The sequence below is a fragment of the Mus caroli genome, chromosome 12, assembly GCF_900094665.2.
Source record: "Mus caroli chromosome 12, CAROLI_EIJ_v1.1, whole genome shotgun sequence".
Lineage (NCBI taxonomy): Eukaryota > Metazoa > Chordata > Mammalia > Rodentia > Muridae > Mus > Mus caroli.
In genome coordinates, this window is record NC_034581.1 from 97,817,399 (window position 1) to 97,843,743 (window position 26,345).

General features: G+C 43.4%; 1 protein-coding gene across 8 annotated transcripts in view; it reads left to right on the forward strand.

Moving 5' to 3' along the window:
* Positions 1 to 26,345, forward strand: part of Unc79 (unc-79 homolog, NALCN channel complex subunit) — a 236,261-nt gene that overhangs the window by 190,126 nt on the left and 19,790 nt on the right. For all 8 annotated transcript variants that reach the window (XM_021178827.2, XM_029484464.1, XM_021178826.2 and 5 more), the window contains 7 exons: positions 3,573 to 3,685; positions 3,769 to 3,854; positions 4,377 to 4,550; positions 8,069 to 8,137; positions 10,730 to 10,840; positions 18,233 to 18,337; positions 23,560 to 23,637. In XM_021178827.2, coding sequence (XP_021034486.1) covers positions 3,573 to 3,685; positions 3,769 to 3,854; positions 4,377 to 4,550; positions 8,069 to 8,137; positions 10,730 to 10,840; positions 18,233 to 18,337; positions 23,560 to 23,637 — 736 coding nt within the window. The remainder of the gene's footprint in view (positions 1 to 3,572; positions 3,686 to 3,768; positions 3,855 to 4,376; positions 4,551 to 8,068; positions 8,138 to 10,729; positions 10,841 to 18,232; positions 18,338 to 23,559; positions 23,638 to 26,345) is intronic.

A 26,345-nucleotide genomic window follows, 5' to 3' on the forward strand; every position in this document is an offset into this window, starting at 1 on the left:
CTGCCTGAAGTGTTCATTTAAATGATCTTTTCCATCTTTTAAATTGGGCTGTTTTCTTTTTTACTCTGGAGTTGTCAGACTTCTTTGTATAAATATTTTTAAGAACATCTTTTCCTAGGCTGGGCTCATTCATTTTCCCAATGCTATAATTTGCTGACAAGGTTTTTATTTAGATGAACTTTTAACTTCTCCATGATTTAAAGTGTATGTAATTATGGATTTTTATTGTTTAGCTGAGAAAACCATGTCTTATCTGCTTCCAAGTCGTGTCTATTCTCTACTTTCTGTTAGGGTGTGCTTTCTGTTATCTTCTTCCAAACGTTTCATAACTTTAACATTTAGATTTATCTCTTACATAATCCATCAAAATTACCTTTTATATAGTGTTGGGTAGGGGTAGAGACATTCTCTATATTCATATCAAATATCCAGCTATGTCAGCCCCTTCTTGTTTTAAAGACTCCTTCCCTCGTTGGTCCACTGTGATATGTGTTAAACTCCAAGTTCCCTGTATGGTAGTGTGTATCCTTATGGTTCCTTTGGGCTGTACACAGATTCTTCATCTAGTGTGGTGGTTCTCAACCTTCCTAATGCTGTGACCCTTTAATGCAGTTCTTCATGTGTGATGATTCCCTAACCATAGAATTATTTGGTTGCTACCTCCTAACTGTAATTTTGCTACTGCTGTGAATTGTAATGTAAATATCTCATGCACAGGATATTTGATATGCCACCCCCAAAGGGGTCATGACCTGCAGGTTGAGGACCACTGATCTGGTGCCACATGGTCTGGATTACAGGGGTGAGGCTTGGCATCAGGTAGCCAGGGTATTCCTTCCTTCCTTCCTTCCTTCCTTCCTTCCTTCCTTCCTTCCTTCCTTCCTTCCTTCCTTCCTTCCTTCCTTCCTTTTTTTTTCTTTTTCTACAGATTTGTTTAGCTATGTAAATTCTTTAAATTTCCAAATTAGCTTCTCCTTTCTTTCTGTTCTGCCTTTTCAAGAAAGTATCTTGCTTTGACCCCTGGCTGGCCTCAACTTTGTGGGGATTCTCCTTTCTCTGTCTTCTCACTGTTGCTATAACAGGCATCAGTTCTACACTGTGTCCAAGTTTCTCCTTCTTTAGGCAAAATGGTTACTAGAGTTGACAGTGTATATTAATTTGGGAATAACTGATATATATATATATATATATATATTGAGATATATATATATATATTCATTCATTCCTCTCATTAAGTTTTAAGTTTCTCTCAGCTATGATTTTGAAATGTGTGCTCACATATATGGAGGGTGTCATCCTTAGGAATGCCGTCTAGCTCCTGTGAGACAAAGCCTCTCATTGGTCTAGAGGTTCCAGTTAGGCTTGACTGACTGGTCAGTGAGCCCCTGTGAACCCCATCTTCACCTCCCCAGTGCGGGGATTCCCAGTGTACAGTACCAATGCCTTTCCCGGTTATGAGGATTCTGGGTTCAAACTCAGATCCTGGAACTTGTAAGGCAAGTGTTGTCCAGGCTGAACCATCAACCCAGTCCCCAAGCCATGTTCAGTAGTGGTCTTGTACGACTTTGGTTAAAATTTTACATTTTGGAATTTTGTAAATCTTCTGTTTAAACTTTAAACTTTAAATTTTGTAAATCTTTTGTTAAATCTTGTTAGATTGACCCCTAAGAATTTTATGCATGTTAGAGCTAATGTAAATTGAATTTTTTTCCCTGGTTTTTGAGACAGGGTTTCTCTGTATAGCCCTGGCTGTCCTAGAACTCACTCTGTAGACCAGGCGGGCCTCAAACTCAGAAATCTGCCTACCTCTGCCTCTCGAGTGCTGGGATTAAAGACATGCGCCACCACTGCCTGGCAGAAATTGAATTTTAAAGGAAATAATTTTCACTTTTTTTTCCTGGTGGATAAATAGATTTTTCTGGATTAGTGTTGTATCCTAGCTTAATTCACACACAAGTTCTAGAAGTTTCTTAGACTTCTAGAATTTATAGACTTCTTACGGTTTTATTTTGCTTGGAAAGCATTATATTACCTACCTATCCTCCTTTCTGATAATTTTGGGGTTTTGTTACTTTATCATAGTAGGTAGAGCCACCAGCACAATAAGGGATGTGGAAATGGCCATTCCTGTTTTGTTTCCTGCCTTCACAATCTCATTCTGGTTATGTGTTAGCCAGGGATTTTTTTTTTTTTTGTGTGTGTGTGTGTTTTGTTTTTGTTTTCACAGACACTTTTTTAAACAAACTGTTTTATTCTATTTCCAATATGTTGAGTAATTTAAAACTCATGTGTCTTTATTTTAATATGTTGAATCACATTGATTGATTTTTTTCTCTTCTTTTTTTTTTTGTGTTAGCAAGTGTGTATATATGTGACGTGACGGTTCACATGTATGTGAGTGTGCATGTCTGTAGCTGTGCACATTGGCGTGTGGAGGCCCACAGTTGACATCAGGAGTCCTCCTTGGTCATCCTCCTGCCTCATACTTTGAGGCAAGGTCTCTCCACCAAGCCTCAGAGCTTGCTATGATGCTAGTCTGGGTAGGAAGCTTGCTCACGCAGAGCATCCCAGAGCTCCATCCTCTGAGGCTCAAGCTCTAGGTGGTTCACTGTGCCCACATGGAGGATCTGAACTCTGGTCCTTCTCCTCGCCATTTCCCCCAGCCCCTATGTTGATTGTGATGTTATTCTGGCATTCTATGGATAAACCCTATGTCGTCATGATATATTATCCTTGTCATCTATAGTTGGATCCAGTGTCCAGAGGAATACTGTGCTGTGTGCTTTCTCTTCCTGTTCCTTTGTGTTTATTTATTTATTCAGATTTATCTGATGTTAGTTTTAGGGCTATGGGGGCCTCATGAAACAAATAGCCAAAAGTTTCTCTTGTTCTGTTTACTTATGTCAGTCATAAGTTTAGGGCTCTGTTTTCCCTGGAGGCCGTCTTTGACCTTTGAACCAATATTCCAGGGTGGACTTGGCATGATGAGGCAGAGGCTGATGTACCTAGCTTAGGAGAGCTTCTTGCCCTTCGTTCACTTGGGACCTTTGATTTCTTCCTTCTGGTAACCTATACCCCTAACCAACCACCTCAGGAATTATCCTCTCTGCTGCTTTTGTCTAAGAGACAGAGCCATGTAAAACTCTCAGCTACTTTTTGTCACAAGGGCCAGCTCATATGCTCCAAGAAAACATGGCGGATCTCCCAAAAGAAGTGAGGATACTCTCTCTGCATCCCCTCAGGGCAACCCTCTCTTGGCCTTGCTAGGTTCTTGCTGATAACTCTTATCCATTTCTAGACTTTTGGCCTTTGCAAGTCACTGGCTTTGGGATGCTCAGCTATACGTGTGGAGAGTCCTGGAATGATTCTGCTGTCACTTTGGCACTTTATGGATCTGTTTGGAAAGAATTGTTATGAAGTATTAGGTTTGACTATGGGTAATTTCATCTCTCTGAGGGAAACTAGCAAGCAAGATAGTGGATAAAACTGTGGCGTTCAGAGCGTAACCTCTAGATCTTTGCACGCATGCTCGTTGGTCTATAGCTTGTGTTGTCCTCTCTGTTTGAACGCAGCATGATGGTTCCAGGCAATGCAGCAGGTGTGGCCAAGCAGTTCCTGCGCTGCATCTTCCATCAGCTGGCCCCCAATGGCATCTTCCCTCAGCTCTTCCAGAGTGCCATCAAAGGTAACTCACTCCCCCAGGACCCAGACACTGCAAGCCTGGCCAGTCCCCAGAAAGCCTACTAAATCTGATCATTTGCTTTATAGATGGGACTTTTTTACGGACCTTAGCCACATCTCTCATGGACTTCAACGAGCTGAGCTCAATTGCTGCCCTCAGTCAGCTCTTGGAGGTAGGTTTGCGTGAAAGGTACCCTAGGTCCCAGGCAAAGTCATGTACCACACCTATCTCCCTCCCTGAGGCACCCCTGGACTGCTTCACAGTGAAGTGTTGTATCTAACATAGAGAAGTCCCAGACTGCTTCACCATGCCCAGTTGTTGCTAGGAAGAAAGCAGCGGCTGCTACTATCAAAAGCTCCAATCTTTACCTTGGAAGAGTCTTTCCAGCAGGCGTCGTTCATTACCTTCTTAGCACCTACCCAGACCCATTCTATATCCTTAGAGAGTTCTTAATTCATGATCCCATTTTATCTCGAGGACATAAAGATCATTAGTTTTGCCCCTGCCGTTTTTCTAAAGGTAGCTGGTTTTCCTCTGTATTCCTTCTCCCTGTTAGAACAGTCAGCCTGTGTAGCAGGCGGCCCATCGTGTTTATAGTGCAAATATGTAAGGTTTCTAAGCAAACCTTCTCTGGGTAGCTTTGTGATTCGTGTCCTGTTTCAGCAGTTGATTGCCTATGCTTTTGTGTTTTTAGGGTCTAAATAACAAAAAGAATTTACCAGCAGGGGGTGCTATGATACGCTGTTTGGAAAACATTGCCACGTTCATGGAAGCTCTGCCCATGGATTCTCCTAGTAGTCTCTGGACCACAATCAGCAACCAGTTTCAGACATTTTTTGCCAAGCTGCCTTGTGTTTTACCTCTGAAGGTGAGCTCAGCCCAAGTTTTTTAGCTTCCATTACTTTCTGCCCATCTGCTTACAGAGACCAACATGCAAAGCATGGTCAGGTGATCTGATAGATCCCAAGAAGCTAGGGGAAATCTGTCAGCTAGAGAAGAGAATTATTTAGGTCATCCACTCCGCTGTCGGCAGAATGGAGTGAATACTTTACTTTCTGACAATGAAGGTACCCAGTGACCACGTGGTGTTTAGTTGAATGCCAACCGACTGTGGTTTGTTTCTTTTTAAATTTGTGTTTGTTTTCATTTTCAGTGAGGGGGCTAGAACTCAGCGTCCTGTGCACGCTACAATCCCAGTCCTTAGATCGACTTTATGCAGAAATGTTTTTCTCAAGGGGATATCCAATAGGCAAGGAAATTAATAGCTTATCTAAAAGGAATCCAGACATAGGTAAAGTGTTAGCTTTAGAGAATTATTTAAAGTGACATGTGTTTTGTTTTGCTTTGCTTTTTTTTTTTTTTTTTTTTTTTGAGTAATGTTCAGGAAAGAGCAAGATGATATTCAGTGGTTAATCTGTAGTTCAAGAATCATTGTCATCAGGGGCCTGATAATAAAAAAAGAAAAAAGAAAAGAAAGAAAAACAGGAGCTTATTTTATTAAAGCAGAAGAAATCAACAAGACACATTCTTTCTGTATGTCATCAAATAAAGAGTTGTACATTAAGAGAGGAGGTGTGAGTTGTAATGGCTCCATGGAGGTGGGGAGAAGGTTGGAACTCGCGCCTCCTGACTCTCAGCCTAGTGCTCTGTGTATGACTGCACACTGCTGTAAACCAAGAAAGCCGCAAGCGTTCGTGTCTCCAGGACCGGGGCCAGCAGGTTTCCAGCCTTGGCAGAGCCACTTCTTTGTCCCTTGCTCCACTAGAGTTGTGTGACTTCTTCATGTCACTCATAGATAAAATTACTACAAAACAAAATCGGATAACTTGTTCATCTGACCAGTGAAGTCACATGTTGGTACTTCTGGAATAAATGCCTCATTTGTAGAAGATGTTGCAAAGGTCAGCTAACCGTGGCAATCACGGTGGATGCTAATAAGGATGCTGATAAGGAGCTGGTAATTCAGAGCCTTTAGCTTGCCGAGTGCTGTTGCTAGGGTTCAAGGGGACTGTGGAGAGCAGCGCAGGTTTCTGTATTACCGCTCTCTGTGTTACCTGTTTATCCATAGCTTAACGTAGATGAGCAAATCCAAGCAAAGAGGACTCGTCCTGGGCTAGCAAGATAGCTCAGGGAATAAGAGTGCTTGCTACCAAGCCTGACAATCTGAGTTCAATTCCCAAGTCCCCCACAATGGATGGAAAGACTGACTCCCAAAGATTTCTAACATCCATATGTGTGCCATGGTGCACACACACACACACACACACACACACATTTTAACATGGCCACATAGAACCCCCTTAGACAAGAGTGTCTTTCTGGAACATTCTTTGCTGGTGAGCCATTCAGAAGTATTCAGAAGCACCTATCCCAATAATGAAAATGCTGAACTCCATACTGACCAGCAGGGGGTGCTGCTGCTGTAAACAACTGGCATGCCTAATTTGTGACAATCAGCTGCGCCTGCAGGGACTCCACCCTTAATGAGTTGAGTGGTGTGGTGAGAGGCAAGGTACTACGGAGAACGGAGACCCTTGAGAGCGTTAATGCATGGCACCTATGGAGGACTGCCCTCCTCTCCTGCTGATGGTGGCTATGTGGGAACAGGCCTCAGCATACAGATCTTCCCCCAACTAAGATGACATTTTCTGGCTTTTAAGTCACTAGAGTTTGGCCTGATTAGCAGCTAGTTTTCAGCTCCTTCTTTAAAGTAAGTAAATGTCACAGCAATTCTGAAGGCAATTGGCATATTGAACAGGCCGAGGTTCTTTTTAAAAGATACTTAGAAAATACCGTCAGGATTTGTGTAAGAGCGTTCCCTGCTAGGTCAGATCTGAGAACCGATTCTGTTTTGTCCTTAATCTCTTGGGAAAATAATACTCTCCACTGAAACGCTTGCAGTTTGCTTTTGAGAAGTCTCACTGAAGTGGATCTTGGACTTCAGGGTGCGCCACCGTTCTGGCTAAACCCAGGGCCATGACTGGTCGGAGGGTGGCCCGAGGAGTGTGGCCCGAGGATTTGCATTTGAACAAATGCAAATTTCAGGTGACAGACGAGCGGCAAGTCCTGGGATCCAAGATGATTCCCTCTGGCTTAGTCTGTACTGTGTGGAAGGCTTCAGTGCAGCCTTGTAGAAATGTTGCTGTGAGGATATGCTTGCAACAGTAAAGGGCAGCTTATTTTGTGCTCTGCCATTTCCTCCCAGTCTCTGTAAACACAGGGATTTTCAAAGCACATTTTGATGTAGAATCTTGGTTTTTTTCTTTTTCAAAAATTTTGCTGCTTTTCTCCAGGTTCCAGGTCATGTCTCCCCCCCCCCCCCACAAAGGGAAGATGGCTTCCCCCCTAGGGACTGGGGACGGGTAGCTCAGCAGTGCCACACCCTTTTTCTATGCACAAGGACCAAATTTAATCCCTAGCCTTGTGAAATGTTAAAATAAGAAACAAATCCCAGAGAAAGGGTGATAAAACTGGATCTTATTTGGACTAAAGATTTCTATAAGGTTTTACTTTGCCCCCAAAAAGCTTTTCATAATTTAGTGTACCTCCTTAGACTAGTATACATTTAACATCTGCCTACTTACTTATGTGTCTACTTAACATCTCTCTAGCCACCTGTTCGTCCACCTATCTGCCCGTCTATCCATCCATCTATCCATCCGTCTATCCATAAATCCATACATTCATCTACCCATCCAGTTCTTTATCCAACTTTCTATATCATTTAATTCTAGAACTGTATCTTTGAGAAATAGCTTTAGAGCTATGTTTATTTATTTATTTGATGATTATTTTAATTTTATGTAATTTTTCTCATTGAAATATTTATCTGAAAATGATTATTTTTAATATACGTAGGCAACAGTATAGCTGTAGTTACAGTAAGAATTATGTGTGCATGTGTGTGTGTTTGTGTGTAAGTACATGAGGGTATATATGTTTGTGTGTGTATATATGTGTGTGTGTGCATGTTTGTGCATGTGTGTATGCTTATGTGTATAAGGGTATATGTATGTGTGAATTGCTGTGAGAATGTGTTCATGTGGAGGCCAGAAGTCAGCACTGGGAATCACTCTATAGGCATGGCCCACCATGTCTTTGAGATGGGCTCTCTTCCTGGCCTGAGCTCACTGAGTTGGCCAGGTTGGCTGACCAGCGAGCGCCAGGAATCTCAATGCCTTCACCACACCTGCCAACACACCCAGTTCATTTAGATGGGTTCTAGAGAGCAAGTATGGGACTTTATGCCTGTGTGGCATAAAGCCCTTTACTGTTGGAGCTATCACCCCAGACCCACGTTCTTCCTTTTGCAAGATAAATGCAGGAAATATTTGAAGCAAAGGAAACCTTGAGAGTTGACTTTTCGTTTTTCATATCTGTTCACAGTGTTCTTTAGATTCCAGTTTGAGAATTATGATTTGCCTCTTGAAGATACCTTCCACCAATGCCACGAGGGTATGTATTTTTTGTTTTAAAGTACTTCAGAAAAGCTTGACTGGTTGGTTATTTGATTACTTTATAACTGAAAGAGAGGCAGATATCAATACTGATAACCTGGCTGCAAATGGAATGACCCTGTTAGCATCATGATAGGTCAGCATCTAATATCCCGCAATGCTACTGTTTGTAGCCATTCATCCTGGTCTAGCCCATCACTCCATCCTCCAAATTACCAACTAGCTGAACCTTTTAAATAGGGTTGTGTTGGTTCCTCAGCTAAAAGTCTTTGATGACTGCTGATTTCTTTCAGGATAATGTTTAAATTCCTTGATGTGGCATATAGTCGCATCCCTTCTCATCAGCCCACCTTCCCAGTCTAATCCCACTACTTGTTCCATTCATCCATGGCTCTCATGCAGCTTCAAAATCAGCATCATTATCGTCATGACGACAGTGGACACTGTCTGTTGAATGCTCCTGTACTTTACACATATAATCTTAGTTTCAGATCCTCACCTTTGTTTAGGCTGTTGCCTTTGCCTGACATACTTTAAACCCTTGTCTGTACTGAACATCTTTTCATTCTTCAAATCCCATTTAAGGGTTCTAAATGCTCATACTATCTGTAGGAAGCACTTCCTTGATTGAGCTTTTAGTATTAACACTGACAGTTTCCTGCAGTTGCCAGGAAGATCATGAGCCTTGTGGGGGTGTTCAGGACTGTTTCTCATTTCCTTTTATACCCTGCTCACATATCTTGGCTGTTTCCTGTGCAGCAGTACAAGAGCATATTTTATGACAGTGCATAATTACTAGCTCACCATCTACCAACAATGCACATTTCTTACAGCTATTTACCTTAACTATGCTTTCACAGAGTCACAGTTCATGCTAGCTGGTTGAGAGGTTAGTCAATCTGTGGCTATACAGTGAAAGACATTAGGCCCAGAAGCAACATGTCTAATCAAGGTCATAGAGCTAGTTTGTGAATATCTGAAACTTAAGCATAGGTCCTTAGAAAGCAAGTTTTCTAGGTTTTTCTGCTGTGCCATGTTGCCAATGAATTGTTGTTTAGGTGTGTTTCCATATAAGCCACCATATAGCTTTGAATCTATAGGCACCATTTCAAAGTTTCTTTGAGGTTTTCTATATGAAAAGCATCACAAAGATTTCTATAGAAGAGTACCAATAAATTAAAAACACACCCATTCTCAGGGGACAAACAACAAGTAATGAACTGCTTTTTATGTAAATATAAAAGGAACTTAAACAAATTTTATATCTGGGCTGAAGAAAAGGGTTAACAATTAAGAATGCTTGCAACTTTTGCAGACCCCAAGTTTGCTTCCAGGCACCCATGTCAGGCAGCCAACACCCCCTTGTACCTCTGGCTTCAGGGAATCTGATGCCCTCTTCTGGCTTCCTCAGGTTCCTGCACACACATGGCATGAACACCACACACACACACACATAAATAAAAAATAAACTCAATCTTCAAAAATAAGTTCATATCTGGAGCTGCAAAGATGCTTGGAGGGTCAAAGCCCTTGGCAACAAATGTGACTTCCTGAGTTCCCATCACCAGTATTCACCTAAGAGCTGGATGCCAGACGGGGGCTTTGAGAAAGGGCAGGAGAGACTACCTAAAATAAGATGGGAGGTGAAGACAGCAACTTGAGGTTATCCTGCGTGAACACACACCAAGTCCATATTTTTAAAATGTTTATATCCTCTTATTGAGTCATCTTTTTCTGGAAGTGTATTTTAAGGAAGAACAATTTGAAGTGAAAATTTCATGCAGGCATATTTGTTGAGGTGTTGTTTTCAGTGTGGTTATGAAGATGAATGGCTCTGAAGAATCAAATAGCACTTTAATGTCTTACATTGTTAATAAAAAATGGATTGCGTATGTCTCTATGTAGATCCAAGGTTCCAACTGAGAAGAGTAGAATCCAGTGTTAGAGCTTGCGCTCTCCCTGGCTCCTGGGGTTGTCAGGAGAACTTTGGATAGGACAAACAATGAGGATGCATTGAGCTCTGCCTGGCACTCAGCTGGTGCTTACAAAACATGAGTGACTTTTGTAAGCCCACAAGACTAAAACTTGGCCCTTGATGGTAGGGTTCAGATAAGAAAACAGACGACTTCCCTCTGATACATACTTTCAGGAAGCTGGGTGGCAGGAACTGTGGCTGAGCTCATGGGCTTTGGTGATACCCATGGGGCTTCTCAAGAACATAATTGGTGGATGTGAATCTGAGCAGCCACAGCCACCTGAGGGTCCAGAGGAGCAGACTGAGTGATCCTAACACAGCCTCACAGAGGTGCGATTGCCTAGCCTGGCATGAGGACAGGGCCATTGTTAGGTTGGTTTGTAAATAAATGATGCCATGTCAGAAAGTGAGAGTTTTTTTTTTTTTCTTTTTGAACAATAAAGTGACTGAGTGATTCTCTTCGAATTGTTTGTTGTTTTGTTAGACCAGCAGAATGGCTCTTAACAGCTGCTTGCCTTGGATTTCGAAAATAAAACAACTCTTGCAGTTAAGGTGTAATAAGACTAATGCCTTAGTAGAATAAGGAAATAAACAACTTATCTGATCTCTTTGCAGAGTTTATTGGAGCCTTTTTCCAAGCTCCTGAGCTTTGTCATTCAGAATGCAGTCTTCACGCTGGCCTACCTCGTGGAGTTGTGTGGTTTGTGCTACCGGGCGTTCACAAAGGTAAGCCTCCCGTGTGGCCCCAGAGACAGAAGTGGCCTATCCCTGTCAGCTTAGCTGCCTTGTGGATGATAAAAGGAGCTGCTAAACTGAGGTCTGGTTGGCTACTTCACACATGCATGCATTAAATGGCTCTGAAATGTATAGATTTGGAGACTGAGGCCACATGGTTTAGAAAACGAGGGTAAATGGCCTAAGTGACCTCATAAAGACTTTTTCAAGTTTGTTAGAGCATCATTAGTGGGCAGACAATCTCTGTGTGTCCTTCTTTAAGAAGAAAAGAATAGCATCTCTGTATTTGTAAAAGCCTCTGGCGTGCTCCTAATGCTCCTGTGTCCGTGTCCGTGTCCAGTTCTGGGTTCCTGGCCTCTGAGATGAGACTCATAACCAGGGTTCCTCTGCTGGACTGTCTTTAGCACCTTGCTCCCATGCCTGAGCAAATGGAAAAGTACTTCCTGTCCAGTGGTTCTGGCTGCCTTATCATGGCTGGTAGGCACTGACCTCAGGAAATGCAGGCAGCAGAGGAAAGTGGGGTCCTTCCCACCCTGGGGACACCGGAATGCTCCCTTCCAAGACCCAGTGTCCTGCACTTGTTGTCAATGGGCCTCTGTTTCTCAGGGTCCCTCCTGAACATGCAGGGCGCTCTCTATTTCTGTCACCTCCTCTATGAGCCCTTTCTTTCCCTCTTAAAACTCTCATTTCACAACAAAGCCTTCTTTCTATTTATAAAAAGCTCCCTGGTCATCTTTCTTTCCAACTTTGCACCCATTCCGCCATGTTAAGTGTTCCATGATAACATTCTCTTTGGCCTTTCACATCAGCTACTTACTGCCCTGCCTGAGGCACACATTTTCTACCTCTCAAGATAGTGTTTTTTTCCCCTTGCACAGTCTCTTTGAGAAGTAACTCAACCCCTTTTTTCTTTTATGCTTAAAAAAGTGGCTAAACACAACACAGTCCCAAATTCAGTAAAATGCTTTATTTTTAGAAGTCATTTTATTTAAAAAGAGTTTCATCTAGTAGTGCCTCCTTATGTAATCAAATGAGAAGACAGGAAAACATGAGGAGCCCTGGTGACATCCTTTCCCATCAGTCAGGCAGTTTAGAAAATCCGGAACCACCCCTTACTGAAAAGACTAGAATTTGGATGAAATATAGTAATACTTTTATAATATTTACTTTAAATGTTATAAGAATGACACAGACAAATGAAGAGGGATCTGAGAACCCAAATGTGGCTCACGTAAGCAAGTTTGTGTCAGGGAGTTGCTGTCTTAACAACACGATGTTTTGAGTGCCAGTGTCCACACAAGAAGAGGGGACAGTGTTTTTAGTTCCATGCCAGAAGTTGGAGTCAGGTCATCGTCCTTCGGAGGTCAGAACCCTTGCAAAACTGCCCACTGGGTAAAAGGGTACATCTGTGATGCAGTAGTGACAAGCAATGCTCTGGATTTTAGCTTTCTAATGGAGAGATAATATGATGTCATTTTGAGAAATTAGTAAGCACAGGCAAATCATTGAAAAGAGTAATGGTTTGAATCTATGGCCCTCACAAGCCGTGACAGCAGCCAAGCTGGAGTCACGTGACACTGATGCTACTCCAGCAACAGGTGCTGAGTTTCGGCATCTCTGCAGAAGGAAGCTCAGAAACAAACCTCAGGCATCTCTGGAGAGAAAACCCTGCAGCTCAGCCCCAGAGTGATTCCTGAGGCTAAAACCCTGAGGGGCATAGGTAGTCTAAATTCAATTCTGCTCAAGTGAAAACACCCACAGGGGATTAGATTAGGAGAGTCAATAAATAGCAATCGTATTCCTCCCAAGAACATGAAAGTTGTGAGACATGGGCCATTAGAATACATGCCATACTGTGAGAGTTTACTCCATTGTATAAGCATATAAAGGATTAAAGAAAACATGGAACAGGGTTCAGTCATTTAAAAAAAATGAATGAGGGCAATTTAATCTTAATAAAAGTGAAAGATAATCACAAAGGTAAAACAGTGAATTGACAGGCTAAAGAGCAAATTAGACATAGCTTAAAGGGAGAACTGGAGACATGGAAAAGCAGAAAGACATCAAAAAACATTGAGACAAAGATAAAAAAGGAAAGAAAGAAAGAGCTAACACATTAGGAATCTGTAGAATAACAGACTAGGCTTTTGCCATTTGCCTAGTTAATGAAAACCATCAGTCCTCTGATTTGGGATACAATGTGTCCAAAAGTATTACAATCCTCCCACCTGTGTCCACTCACCTGCACACACTCACCTGCACATGTTAGTTTGTATGACCAGCTGTGACTGGAACAAGCAGGAAAAAGAAATGTTTTAAGAGCAACTGAGAGAACAAACACTCTGAAAATAGACTTAACAGCAACCCTTACAATCCCAGAGGGAAGTAGGTTCCAGTGGGAAAGTCTTTAAAATGATCCAAGAGAAAAAGAAGTGTTACCTAGAATTCTCTAGAGCTAAGAACACCTTTTAAGATTGAAGTCTAAGGAGGTATTCGTGAGGAAGAAAAGAAAGTATTGATTGATTCTCGTGGAGACCCATTTATTTTTATTTTCCCTATATGTATGAGTGCCCGCATTTATGTATGTGCACCATGTGTGTGCCTTTTGCTCAAGGAGGCCAGAGGAAAGCGTTGGATCTCTAAGGTTTGGAGTTACAGATATGAACTGTTCAAGTGGGTGTCAGAAACTGAACCTGGGTCTCTGCAAGAACAGTATTTGCCAGGCGTGGTGGCGCACGCCTTTAATCCCAGCACTCAGGAGGCAGAGGCAGGCGGATTTCTGAGTTCAAGGTCAGCCTGGTCTACAAAGTGAGTTCCAGGACAGCCAGGGCTACACAGAGAAACCCTGTCTCGAAAAACCATTAAAAAAAAAGAGCAGTAGTTGCTCTTTGCTGAGCCATCTCTCCAGCCCCTGGATATGTGAACTCATTCTTACTGATGTAATATTTCAAGATGTATTATAATGAGAAGGGAATTGAACTAACAAAGAAGTTTCTTAAATATACAAGGGAAATTTACTAAAGAAATTAGTAAAATGTGTAAATCTAAGAGACCTTGATAATATAAAGCAACAGTTATAATAACATTAAGTATACAGAATATTAATAATACTAATTATAAAACAAAAGGACAATAAAATACCAGCTAACAATAGCCTGTATCCAGGATGAGTGTGTCTGTGTCTGCGTGTGCTTGTGTGTAGCTTGGGGATGGATTTAAAGCGCCCTCCCTGCTGTTCACAAGGACAGGGATTATATGTCACTTTAAACTCTTAACACATGTCACGATTTTTAAGCATAAACTCCAAAAGCCAGAAATACACTATGTAAGTTCCAAACAAGTACAGGGATAAGATACAAATAAAAATTTAATTATAACAAAAGATACAGACTAAGCTGCTGAAGAGATGGCTCAGTGGTTAAGAGCACTGACTGTTCTTCCAGAGGTCCTGAGTTCAATTCCCAGCACCCACATGGTAGCTCACAACCATCTGTAATGGGATCTGAGTCTATCTTCTAGTGTGTATGAAGATAGAGTACACACACAGATGCACATACACACACACACACACAAAATATAATAAATATATATAATAAAAAGAAATAACATAAGCTAAACAATAGAAATGAACTCTAGGCAGGGCAGTAGTCACAATGAATGTTTATGATACTAACTGGGAATTGTCAGATTGGCTTTCAAAATCAGTTTTATGTCATCTATAAAAGACACCTAAAATACATCTAAAGACACTAAAAATGTTTAAAACTAGTGAGTGCTATACAGACAGATGTACGTGTGGCACAGAGGGGAGTGTAAGTGGGTGTGAGTGTTGATGCACATAGCCTGGGACTATTGAACTCTGAAAACTATGCAATGCTGCGTTCACAGGGGTGGTTGTACGTTCTTTTCCCAATTCTTTTGTTGTTGCTGTAAATTTCTTTATTGTTAATCGCTCCCCTACTTCCTTTACACCAAAATCATGTACAGTCCAGTCTTAAATTTCTTAACCCTTTCCCTGAAAGGTGCTACCTTCTACCCAGGCAGTTGAGAGAGGGCAATTCTTACAAAGCGATGTGTCGGCAGTGGTACCTGAGGCATGTTATATTTGACAGTTAAAATATACTTTTAAATAAGTCTAAAATCAAAACCATGATTAAGAAAATGTAGAGAATACTTCCTTCTAAGGTAGAGCATTATAGTCACAGTCTATTGAGAAGCAAATTTAATATCTCACGTACTCGTGTGCATGTGTGTGTGTGTGTGTGTGTGTGCATTTTCATGTGTGTACAGATACATGTACGTGTATGTGCATGTGGCGGTCCAACGTTTATGTTGTGTGTCTTCCTCTCTGGCTCACCACCTCATTTTTTGAGACAAGTTTTTTTAGCATCACTGGTCAGCACCTGAGCATCACTGGTCAGCTCCCTGCATCACTGGTCAGCTCCCTGCATCACTGGTCAGCTCCCTGCATCACTGGTCAGCTCCCTGTCTTTGCCTCCCCAGCAGTGGGATTCTAAGCACTCACTGCCATGCTTGGCTTTTTTTTTCTGTGCATGTTGTGGATGTGAGCTTAGGTTCTTTTTTTTTGTTTTTTTGTTTTTTCGAGACAGGGTTTCTCTGTGTAGCCCTGGCTGTCCTGGAACTCACTCTGTAAACCAGGCTGGCCTCAAACTCAGAAATCCACCTGCCTCTGCCTCCCAAGTGCTGGGATTAAAGGCGTGCGTTCTTGTGCCTGCACAGCAAGCAACTTACCAACTGAGTATCTCCTCAGCTTCTTTCTTAAGTACTGTACTAGAAAGGAAGGAAGGAAGGAAGGAAGGAAGGAAGGAAGGAAGGAAGGAAGGGAGGGAGGTAGGGGAGGAGGAAGGAAGGGAGGTATGGAGGGAAGAAGGGAGGAAGGGGGAGAAAAAGAGAAAGAAAGAAAAGCTATATGAACTAAAAAGGCCAACCTATATAACAAGCGAGAGCAGAGAGTTTAGGGAGGGGGCTAAGGATGGTGTCACACAGATCCACAGAGCTAAGGTGGCCCTGTAGTCAGACCCTTGAGTACAGAGGTCAGAAAAAGCAGATGAATGCCACAGATACAGAGTACTGGCCAAAAAAAAAAAAAAAAAAGAACCACAGTGGCATGCATGTTAGGGTTAAGACAGTCAACTTTGAGCCAGTACCTTGAGTCCTTGTACAAGAGGTGTAGTGTTCTACAGAAACATAATACGCAACAACCAGGGGAGAAGAGAGAAAGAGTGGATTGCTCATAACTGAGGGAAGATGGCATCCACAGTTTAAAGCCTTTCACAGATGAACACCATGCAGCCCTAGTGATGACATCCACTCAGGGTTTATAAACACACTGATCTGCACCTTATGCATACTGATAGAAGAGACACTGGGAGCACTGGCCAAACACTCCACAGGGCACCAGGCTCCTGATTCCAGCCAGCCAGGGGCAGCAAGGAAGGAGAAGACAGAGGAGTGCCCTTCATACATGAAAAACTGCACACCGGGGTGTTAAATGCAGAGCCTTGTGAGCCAGCTGGGATCTGCAGGACTATAAAATAGGCATATAACCAAATTTTTGTTTATTTTTTTGTTTGTTTTTCAAGACAGGGTTTCTCTGTGTAGCCCTGGCTGTCCTGGAACTCACTCTGTAGACCAGGCTGGCCTCAAACTCAGAAATCTGCCTGCCTCTGCCTCCCAAATGCTGGGATTATAGGCGTGCGCCACCACTGCCTAGATACAACAAAATATTTACTGCTAATAAACCATGGGTATGTTTATTTTAGAACTATTATTTGGTGGGCATGCACTTTTACCGTCTATTAAAGGTAAAGGAAAGGTTTCGGTGGTGGAAAGATGGCTAAGCAGTAAGAACACACACTTGCCCCTGCAGAGGAATTAAGTTAGCTTCCCAGCACCAACGTTGGGCAGCTTACAGCTGCTTGTAGTAACAAGTTCCAGTCCCAGGGGATTCAGCGCCCTCTTCTGGCCACTGCAGCCACCTGCACTCATAGGCACATGCCCACACACAGATACATGCACAAATGCATTAAAAATAAGAAAGTGAGTCTTTATTTTAAAAATTCTCATTAATGAGATGGATCTGCTTGTTTATTTTTATGTAAAGAATCAAGTCTTACTGGAATATTTGATCCTGCAGGATGTAGATTGTCCTTAATGTTTTTCTGAGTTGTTTGGTATTTTATTTTATTTTATTTTATTTTATTTTATAAATTCATTGGTGCTGAGAACCATGCTTTGCATAAACATGCAGCACAGAAACTGCAGAAGTATATTCAAGGCCACCTCAACTTGTTGGAAATTCCTTCCTAATCCCAAGCTAAAATTCATGTAGCAATTAAAAAAAAAAATGAGGCATAAGTCAGCAACTGAAGCAGCCATTTTAAGATTAAACGCTCTAACACTCCATGACTCAGAGGTACACTCACTTGGTATATACATGCTGAGGAATTGTGGTGAGACCATCTTCAAAGTCTTTGTTCCCCACAGCTAAGCCGTATAGTCTGTAAAAGCAGAGCTAAGCCGTATAGTCTGTAAAAGCAGAGCCTTGTGTATACGGTAGAAGCACAAGCGATAGCATGACATAGCCTGAGCATGTGTTCCATGCAGGGCACACCCACATGCTCAGTGTGTGTGTGTGTGTGTGTGTGTGTGTGTGAGAGAGAGAGAGAGAGAGAGAGAGAGAGAGAGAGAGAGAAGGGAGAGAGAAGGGAGAGAGAGGAGAGAAGTTAGAAAGAGAGAGAGAGAGAGAGAGAGAGAGAGAGGGAGAGGGAGAGAGACAGAGACAGAGAGAGAGACAGAGAGAGAGAGAATATGAGTGCATATGTGGTATGTGTGCTTGTATGAATGTGTTGTGTGTGTATGCGGCATATGTATATGGTGTATGTGTGTGGTGCGTGTATAAAAGAGACTTTTTAAGCAAGTAGAACATTTTCTTTTAAGCTTCTTGGAAGCATCAGTATGATAGCCAAATATACAGACATCATGAGGTTAGTGTCCAGAGGAACACAGTACTGTAGAGCTGTGAGTCTATCCCTGAAGGGCAGTCCCCCCTGGGAATTCGGAGAGTATGGAAATACGACAGAGAGACTGAGCCGCAGTTTCAGAAGCTAATGAGGATAGAGACAAGAGTCAGCTAGAGACTGGATTCCACATCCTCCAGGCTTGTGCTCTGTTTAGGACCACAAACTAAGAAAGCCCAGGGTAAACTTGGTTTTTGATGGACCCAGCACAATGTTGGCTGGCATTGCACTTTTAAGCTCTGTTTTGAGTTTCCAATCTGCCAATTTTTGAGGCTCGTTTGTTTCAGAGCATGTGGACTGAAATTTGAAAATGACTAGACTGTTTCTATCTTGTTTTATTTAGGAGAGGGATAAGTTCTACTTGTCTCGGACTGTTGTTCTGGAACTTCTACAGGCCCTGAAGCTCAAGTCACCTTTGCCAGACACAAACCTCCTGCTGCTTGTCCAGGTAGGCTTGTGCTGCATACACAAAACTTCTCATGATCTTGCCTGTGTTTGGGACAGGGAATGGAGGCTTGGGGCATGTGCCCGAGACCAAAGCCTGTGTCAGGAGACAGGGGAGTGGTGGTCTAATGCTCATAGTGTACTTGATTCTTCCATTGGCTAAAAGAGATAAAAGAGGAGGAATTTTTCCCCCCTGGTGTGGATCGAGTTTTGTGAATGATTATAAAAAAAGTAAAATAAAACAATAATTTTTCTCATCAAGAAACTTGAAATTCAGGGCTGGAGAGACCGATAGTCATTGGGTTAAGAGCATTTGTTTGCTCTTGTAAAGGACCAAGTTTGGTTCCTTAGCACCCACATCTGACTCATCCAGCTCAAGGAGAGATCCAACAGATTTTCTGGCTTCTGAGGCGCGCGCGCGCACACACACACACACACACACACACACACACACACACACACAGATTCCCAAAAGAGGGGGAATTTCAAATCAAAGAATTTAAAAAGAAAAGGAATTTGTTATTCATCTGTTGCCAGGCAGCTCAGACAACAGTGTGGAGATGGGACCAACAAAGCCCAGAGTGAGGCAATGTGGTCCATCGAGCATGTGCAAACCCCAGAATCCTCCGTATTTATGAGGATGGATCAAGCCAGACACAGCCAATAAGCAGGATGTGCTGAGCCCATGCGGTGGGAAGTGGGGATCAGCTGCTGTGGGTCCACTAAGGCGAGGGCCTGAAAGCCAGCCCTGGAGGCTTATGACAGTGACTACACGCTCAGATACTGGGCTACACATAAGGGGCTGAAGCCCTCTGTCCCCAGTGTCCTTGACAGCATCGCAGGCAAGCCCATCTAAATCTCCAACATAGGCTGTGACTTGTGCCAGGAGGGACAGGGATGAGGGAGGTCTTTAGAGGAAGTTGTGAACAGGCAGGACTCTGTCCTGTGTAGTGTGCAATCAGGGAAAACTTTGCCAGGGCTTGTCATTACAGCTGGGCCACCAAGGAGAAGTGTCTGCCTGGCATGTTAGGTAGCCAGAAACCGCAAGACTTTAAACAAGCTCACCGGCCCTGGGTGCTCTCCACAGCACTGGATAATTAACCGGTCTCAGTCTTGAGCACAGCATATCTGCAGGCTCTTCCTGGGGTCTGGCACCTCACTGTAGCTGTTGCGGGCTGCTTTCTCTGAAGTACATTAGTCAACCGTAATAAGCGCTCATCACAAAACCCGCAAAAGAATGCTGACAGTTTCAATTACCCGGCAGCTGGGAAAACAGTGATTACTGCAGCACTGGGTGGTGTGTAAATAACAAAAACATTTACTGTAACAAGGGAGAAGGCTAAATGTAAGACATTGCTAGATGGGACTCGGGAATGTGTGTCCCCTGTCACAAATACAACACGTTTACGTTGTTGTTTTGTTTTTTAAGACTGATTCTCATCTTGTAGTATGGGTTAGCCTCAACTTCTCAGGGGTTCTTGCCTTAGTCTTCCAGGTACTAGGGGGTTATATTTACACACACACACACACACACACACACACACACACACACACACACACACANAGAGAGAGAGAGAGAGAGAGAGAGAGAGAGAGAGAGAGAGAGAGAGAGAATCTTTAAGTTTATAAATTATTCGTGTTGAAGCTGTGTTCAGGAAACATTACTATTCTACCCTGGAGGAACAGCTTTGTGACTAATGTCTCACCCTTCTCTAACTAACTAACTAACTAACTAACTAACTAACTAATAAATAAACATCATGCCATTTTGAAGTAACCCATGTTCTCTAAACTCTTAGAGTAAATCACTCTAGTTACTAATGAGATGAATGAAAGTGAGGCATAGCTTGAAGCCAGCATAGCTTCCTTGTCCCCTCGGGGGTCTCACCCCAAGCCCCCACTGTGGAGAGAGTTTTCCGTGGGTAAAGGAGAGAACCTCAGTCTCCCCTCTCATCTCACCACCGTTTCCACGTCTGCTCCTTTTACCGTTCACTGCTGGGTCCTCTAGCTGTCTCTGGGGGTGTGGGGGGTGAGGAGATCCCCCATGCTCTCCTGCCTGTTCCTTGGCCAGAAGGTCTCAGCTAGACACGCTCCACTCTTTCTTGGAGGGTAGTGTCAGCTCCCAGCACCCAGACAATCAGTAAGGACAGAACATGTACCTGGGAGCCTGGGACATTGTCTTTCTTCACGTGAATTAGTGACTGTGTTTTGAGGGCATCAGGGTGTGTCTCTGTAACTGAAAAATACAACTTGGGAGACAGAAGAGGGTGGCAAAGAGGACAAAGTCCCCAGGAAAGGAACATGGGTCACATTGCTGCCATCAATGAGAAGAACCTGCTGCCCTGACACCAGATTCAAATTCACCCTTCAGTCCTATGAAGAACCAGCACAGCGGGTCTCCAGCTGCATCCCTAGAAATACCTTCCTAGATGGATGAGTTTATCCGAATGGAACTGTTGTATTCTTCCTTAACTGTGCTTCAGTATGACGGCAGTACCCAGACCCCTGCCCGACAGTGAACGCTTTGCCTCCTTTCAAGCTTCCATGACAGAGCAACAGCTCCTTAAAAGTCACCGAAAAGACAAACTTCAAATCCAAATGGGTTTCCTCCACTCCTGGGTTTGGAGAGTAGATTCTCTGCTAACTTGCATGCACCCCGCCCACGCCGTGGGATACCTGCACATCCATGTGCCAAGGGATCATGTTGGTAAAAGGTTCTCTTTTAAAAATAGGTCAGATGTGGGCTGAGAACAAAGGTAGAGCTGCTGTTTTTAATTCAGACCGCTGATGGAGTTGCTAATACTAGCAGAGTTGCTAATAACTGCCCTAAGGGAGGCAGTGTAGAAGCGCCATTTTGGGTATTCTTGGGTAACAGTGAACTTAGTGACGGTGCGTGGTGCGTGGTGCGTGGTTTGTGGTTTCTTTGTTCCCCTCTGTATCTCAGGGAGGAGCTCATATTTCAGTGGGTACGTTTCTCTCTGAAAGCATAGAATTCTCGTGGTTATGTTTTGAACTTTTTTTTATCTTTGCGATTATAACATAATGACATCATCTCTTCCCTTTCCGTTCCCTCCAAAGCCTCTCACACACTGCTCCTTGCTCTCTTTCAGATTCACAACATCTTTTTTTTTATTATTCATTGTTGCTACATGAAAGCACACCACTTACTTCACCCCTCCCCAGACTTCAGTTGTCTCTTTCTAGTTCAGCAGTTCTACACGGTTACAGTGGAGGGGCCTTGCCAGTTTGTGCTTGGCGGCTGTAATGAAAACGACAGATTTACTGAAGTCAGTTGTTCATATGCGGTAAAAATACGCTGGATTGATGTACATTCATCCCAGTACCTGGCTCTTTAGAGGATCCTGCACTTTTACTCTCTTTCAAGGGAAGTCCCCCCCCCCCCTTTTTTTGACTTGTATAGGTTATGACAGTTTTGAACCTGAGCACATCAGGTGGCAGGCATCTGCTGAAGGTGGAGCCTGGTGCTCACATCTGGTGCTTCCTTGCTGATGCCCCTTGCTCGGTGGCCACGAGGCCACACAAGTGCATTTGGGAGGACCCAGGACCTCCGGCTGTCCTGAGAGAGACCTCTCTAATTCCCTTTCTGTCACAGAGTTGGTGTGACTCTGTCTCACCATGGCCTCCTTGTTGGAGTTTCTTTTTCATCATAAGAATGAGAGTTAGCCCTGGTGTCCTGAAGGATTTAGCACTTAGCTAGAGGATGTCTCCGAATGCAGCCTCAGACAGCTTTGGAAAACAAGCAGTGCTTGCTAGGAGTTGGGCCAGGAGCACTCTGCTGGTCTGTTAAAAGTTACTTACCCATGTCACAGCTTTTACTTAGAAATTCTGGCCAAAGTGAAAGGTGTCGGAACCTGACTGAGCCTTTTCCTTATGCGGCATGAGAAATAAGCATGTTAGATAGCCAGTGGATGCATGCCAGGCTCTGTGCCATACCCCTGCCACACAGCTCTCAGCATAGCTCCCCACACCCCCATCCCCAGAGCTTGGCACTAAAGCTAACTTCCTTTCCTGAGTGGCTGCACCTCCCACTGGTGAGGAACAGTTTTAGACCTTAGGCTTGGGCCTCAGAAGGCTATTGACTTAGACTATATCAGCAGTGCGTGGGACCCCATTTAGTTAGCCCAAATGTTGATTTCCATTCTCGAGTACCATAATTTCTCAGCAGGCCTCCTCTTCCTCCCTCTGTTCCACTCCAACTGCTGTCTCATCTCTCAGTTTGACAGGATGGAACTGGCCTAGCTCCACGCAGGTGATCTGACCCACCCAGGTTCCCCACACCTTCCAAATGGATGGGAAGGAGAGGGTGTCTGTCTCTGAATCCTGCAAACAGCGGGTTCCAAAGTTGCTGGGATAGCTGGCCAGAGGCCAAGAAGAGAAATTAAACAGGAGTTACTTAATCAGCAATCCCTGGGCTTCAGTTAGCTCTCCCACACCTCCCCAACCATAAATAGCCAAATGTTAGGTTAAGTAGGAAACACCTGCCAAGGTCTATAATGAAAGCAAATTAAATTATAATCTGACAAATCCATCCTCATCATGGTCTTAAATCATAATTGATTAATTGATTCATAAAGTCTTCCTGGGCCACTCTGGGACACCAGGCTAGCTCTGCAGAGGGCCATGTCAGGTCAGCTCTTGGGAAAAGCCCCCAACAGGTTGAGAAATAACTGGTAGGCTACTGAAGTCTGATGGTGGTAGCTGAATTGCCCATGTGTGGAAAGTCCTGTGGGTGCATGGGACAGGAATCAGGTCCTCTCGGCACAAGGGAGCACTCATGAGTGAAGTGGAGGGAAGAAGATGGACATGGAAGATCTTTGGGGAGGAACAGAGTCCTCACTCTGACACCTTTTTTTTTTCTCTGTTTTTACTCTGAATCTCGATGTCATGATGGAAGTCATGGAAGTCCACAAGTGTGTTCCAACAGCTGTCAGATGCTGCAGGAGGGACTGGGAGTCTTGCAAGCTCTTGATTTAATCCTGGGTTTGTGCATGAAGCCCACATGCACCATATTCATGCTGTTTCTAAGCTGATAGGGACGAACCACCATGATGAGCAAGTCTGGTAGTCTCCAGGGTGGACCACGACTGAAGCGAACATGAGTGAATCTAAACCCTGTTAATAAGATTATAAGTTAGTTCTATGACTGTCCAAGTGCTGTTAGGAGTAATTCACCTTGTTTGTTTGTTTGTTTGTTTGTGGTTTTAGTTTATCTGTGCAGATGCTGGAACCAAGCTAGCTGAGTCTACCATCCTAAGCAAGCAGATGATCGCCTCTGTGCCGGGGGTGAGTCCTGGTCGAGCGAATGGTCTGTGGTTTTGGGTCTCAATGAATGATGCTTCAGACTGGGATTCCCAGCTTGAGGCTTGGCATTCACAAGTGGTGACTTGAGAGTAAAGTCACTGTGGCTCCCCACTTCCTTGTCGTCCATGTTGAGAAACAGCTGAGATAATGCCTGTTAAGCACTGTGCAGAGTGAGTAAGTACGGCTTACCAATGCTGGACATGGTGGCTTCTATAGTGAGTGACAGACCAGCATCATAGAAAACTCCCCTGAAACAACAGCTACAAAATAATACAGACACTACCCGTGGGTGTCTTCATTTCAGTATGCTACTGCTGTCGTAATTGAAACTAGTGAACATCTTTACTCTTAAAACTGTGTCCATACTTCAGACTCTTCCCTTATTCATGGGAGGGGAATTACCCCACTGATATTAAAGGGCTTTTAACAGTTGTCAGTATAGTGTGAAAAGGGACGGGATCAAATTCCAGTTCTTGGTAGCTTAGCACACGGAGTTTACATGGGCATCCTGAGATGAGTCAGGGGATGGCATCTACATCAGAGGTGGCTCCTCTCTCCCTCAGCCCTCTGTGATCAACTGGTAAGGTTAGGGGAAGAGAAGCAAGCACAAACATAGGAACCTTCATAGGTCTGGTCTAGGCTACCATATCTCTTTGGCGTCTCTCACACAAGGACACAGCAGCTGCAAGAAAGGATGGGAAATGTGATCCAGTTATGTGCCTGGGCAGCCAGAAGGCTCTGCATATTCTCTGCCTGTGTTGATTAATTCCTTAAAGGGTGATAGTTGCTACCTACATGGTTGGTAAAAGAAATGCACTGCTACACGGCAAAAAGTCAGAATCAATAAGAAGAAGGCAGCTTTACCACCACCACCACCAAAGCAGCCATTACAGAGTCCTTCTCCAGAGCCCTTTCCAGTGTCACAAAGGAGGCCACTCAAAAGACATCTTGTTTTTTTTTAAAAAAAAAAACAAACCTATTTTTTACTATTTTATATGTATGAGTGTTTTTGCCTGCATGTTCACCTGTGCACCACGTGCATGCTTGGTGCCTGAGCAGGTAGTGAGCTTCCATGTGGGTGCTGGGAATCGAACCCAGGTCCTTCATAACAACAAGAAGCCCCAAAAGACATCTTCTACTTTCACCTGCCACCAATGAATGAATGAATTGATTAATTCAAGGACAATAGAACATAAAAGTGAAATAAATAATTAGAAGAATTTTCTTTTTCTCTTACCAAAGAACTTTAAGCTTTGGTTGACATGTAAAAAAAAAAAAACTCTAGATCGCTGGTTATGAAACCTGATGGATTTGGAGGTCAGGAGACGCCTGTGAAACCATCACCACAGCGTGGGCACTCGCGTCGTGTTTGCAAGTTACCACTAATTATAATCACACTTCACGTATGAGCAATCCTCAGGGCAAAGTTGTGGGCACTATTGTTACCCAGTGGCACACCAGGATCTGCCTGTCATAACTGGCACCTTATCACCATTGGCAGGTGCCACCCATTCTACTCTCCTCGGCAGACTCTTGATTACTAACTACACTTACAGATGGTCGTGTGGACATGGCATTCTCAGAAGCCCCTGGTGGGAGTGAAGCCAACCTCGGGGAGGCCAGTTTGATAAATCACGTCTAGAAATCTATTTGTGAAAATAAAAGGGTGCCAGATATCTTACATTCGAGTGTCATTTTAGATGTTCCCTTTAAAATAAGAAAGACGGGAAGCAAGGGGAACGCCCAACACCACCACTGCTTAGATAAAGCCAGGTCCACCCATAAGGTAGACTGCTATGTGGATATCAAGCAAAGATGTCAAAGAATGTTACTCCACAAGGAAATGCTTGTGGTGCGTTTAACCGGAGGACGACAGAGCTAAGTCACGTCAGTCTTCTGTTCCCTGCGTGTTAGGTACCCTCAGCAGAGTTTTTGAAGGAACTATGAACCACGCCACTCTCAAAAGAGAAAGGCAGGGTTTAGGATTATAGCATTTTACATTGCTTTTTTTTTAAATACTTTGTGTTTTCCACCTTTCTGCAATGAACTCGCGCTGTTTTTATAATATAAGAAATATAGCTTTTAAAACAGATGGATTTTTTTTGCAGAGGGGTTTCAACTCACATGCTTGCGGTAGTGCGAGCCCATCTCCTTTGTCACAAGTTTCCTGTCAGAGCAGACAGATCCTTCTGAAATGCAGGGAGCACGGTCCCTTGTTTTAGTCTTCTGGTGACACATCTAAAGATATGTCCACATCTTACAAAGGAAGAGGGGGATTGGAAATTACAAGGGTGCGCTTTTTAAATGCACATGGTTTGCTCCCTAAGATTTTCCTGAGCCCAAGGTGGGTATTAAAGCTGGGTGTAGTCGCTGCCACTGGAACAAACTAACTATGCAAGGATAAATATTGAATAATGTTCCGAGTGATTCTTTTCAGTGACATTTGCCTAGTTGAACTGGTATAAAATATTGCCTATGAAAGAAACAAATCCCTTTCAAGAAATTCAAGAGCAGAGTCTCTGCTCCCATTTGCATGATACATGAAAGGTCAGAGAGTGTGGAATAAATCGGGGAGGGGAATCCTGGTTTCACATTGAAGGATTCATATTGCAAAAGCCGGAGCACAATAACCTTTTATAATTCCTTCACTGGATTTAAATGAGAAGGAGAAGGCCTTAGAACGTGTGAGC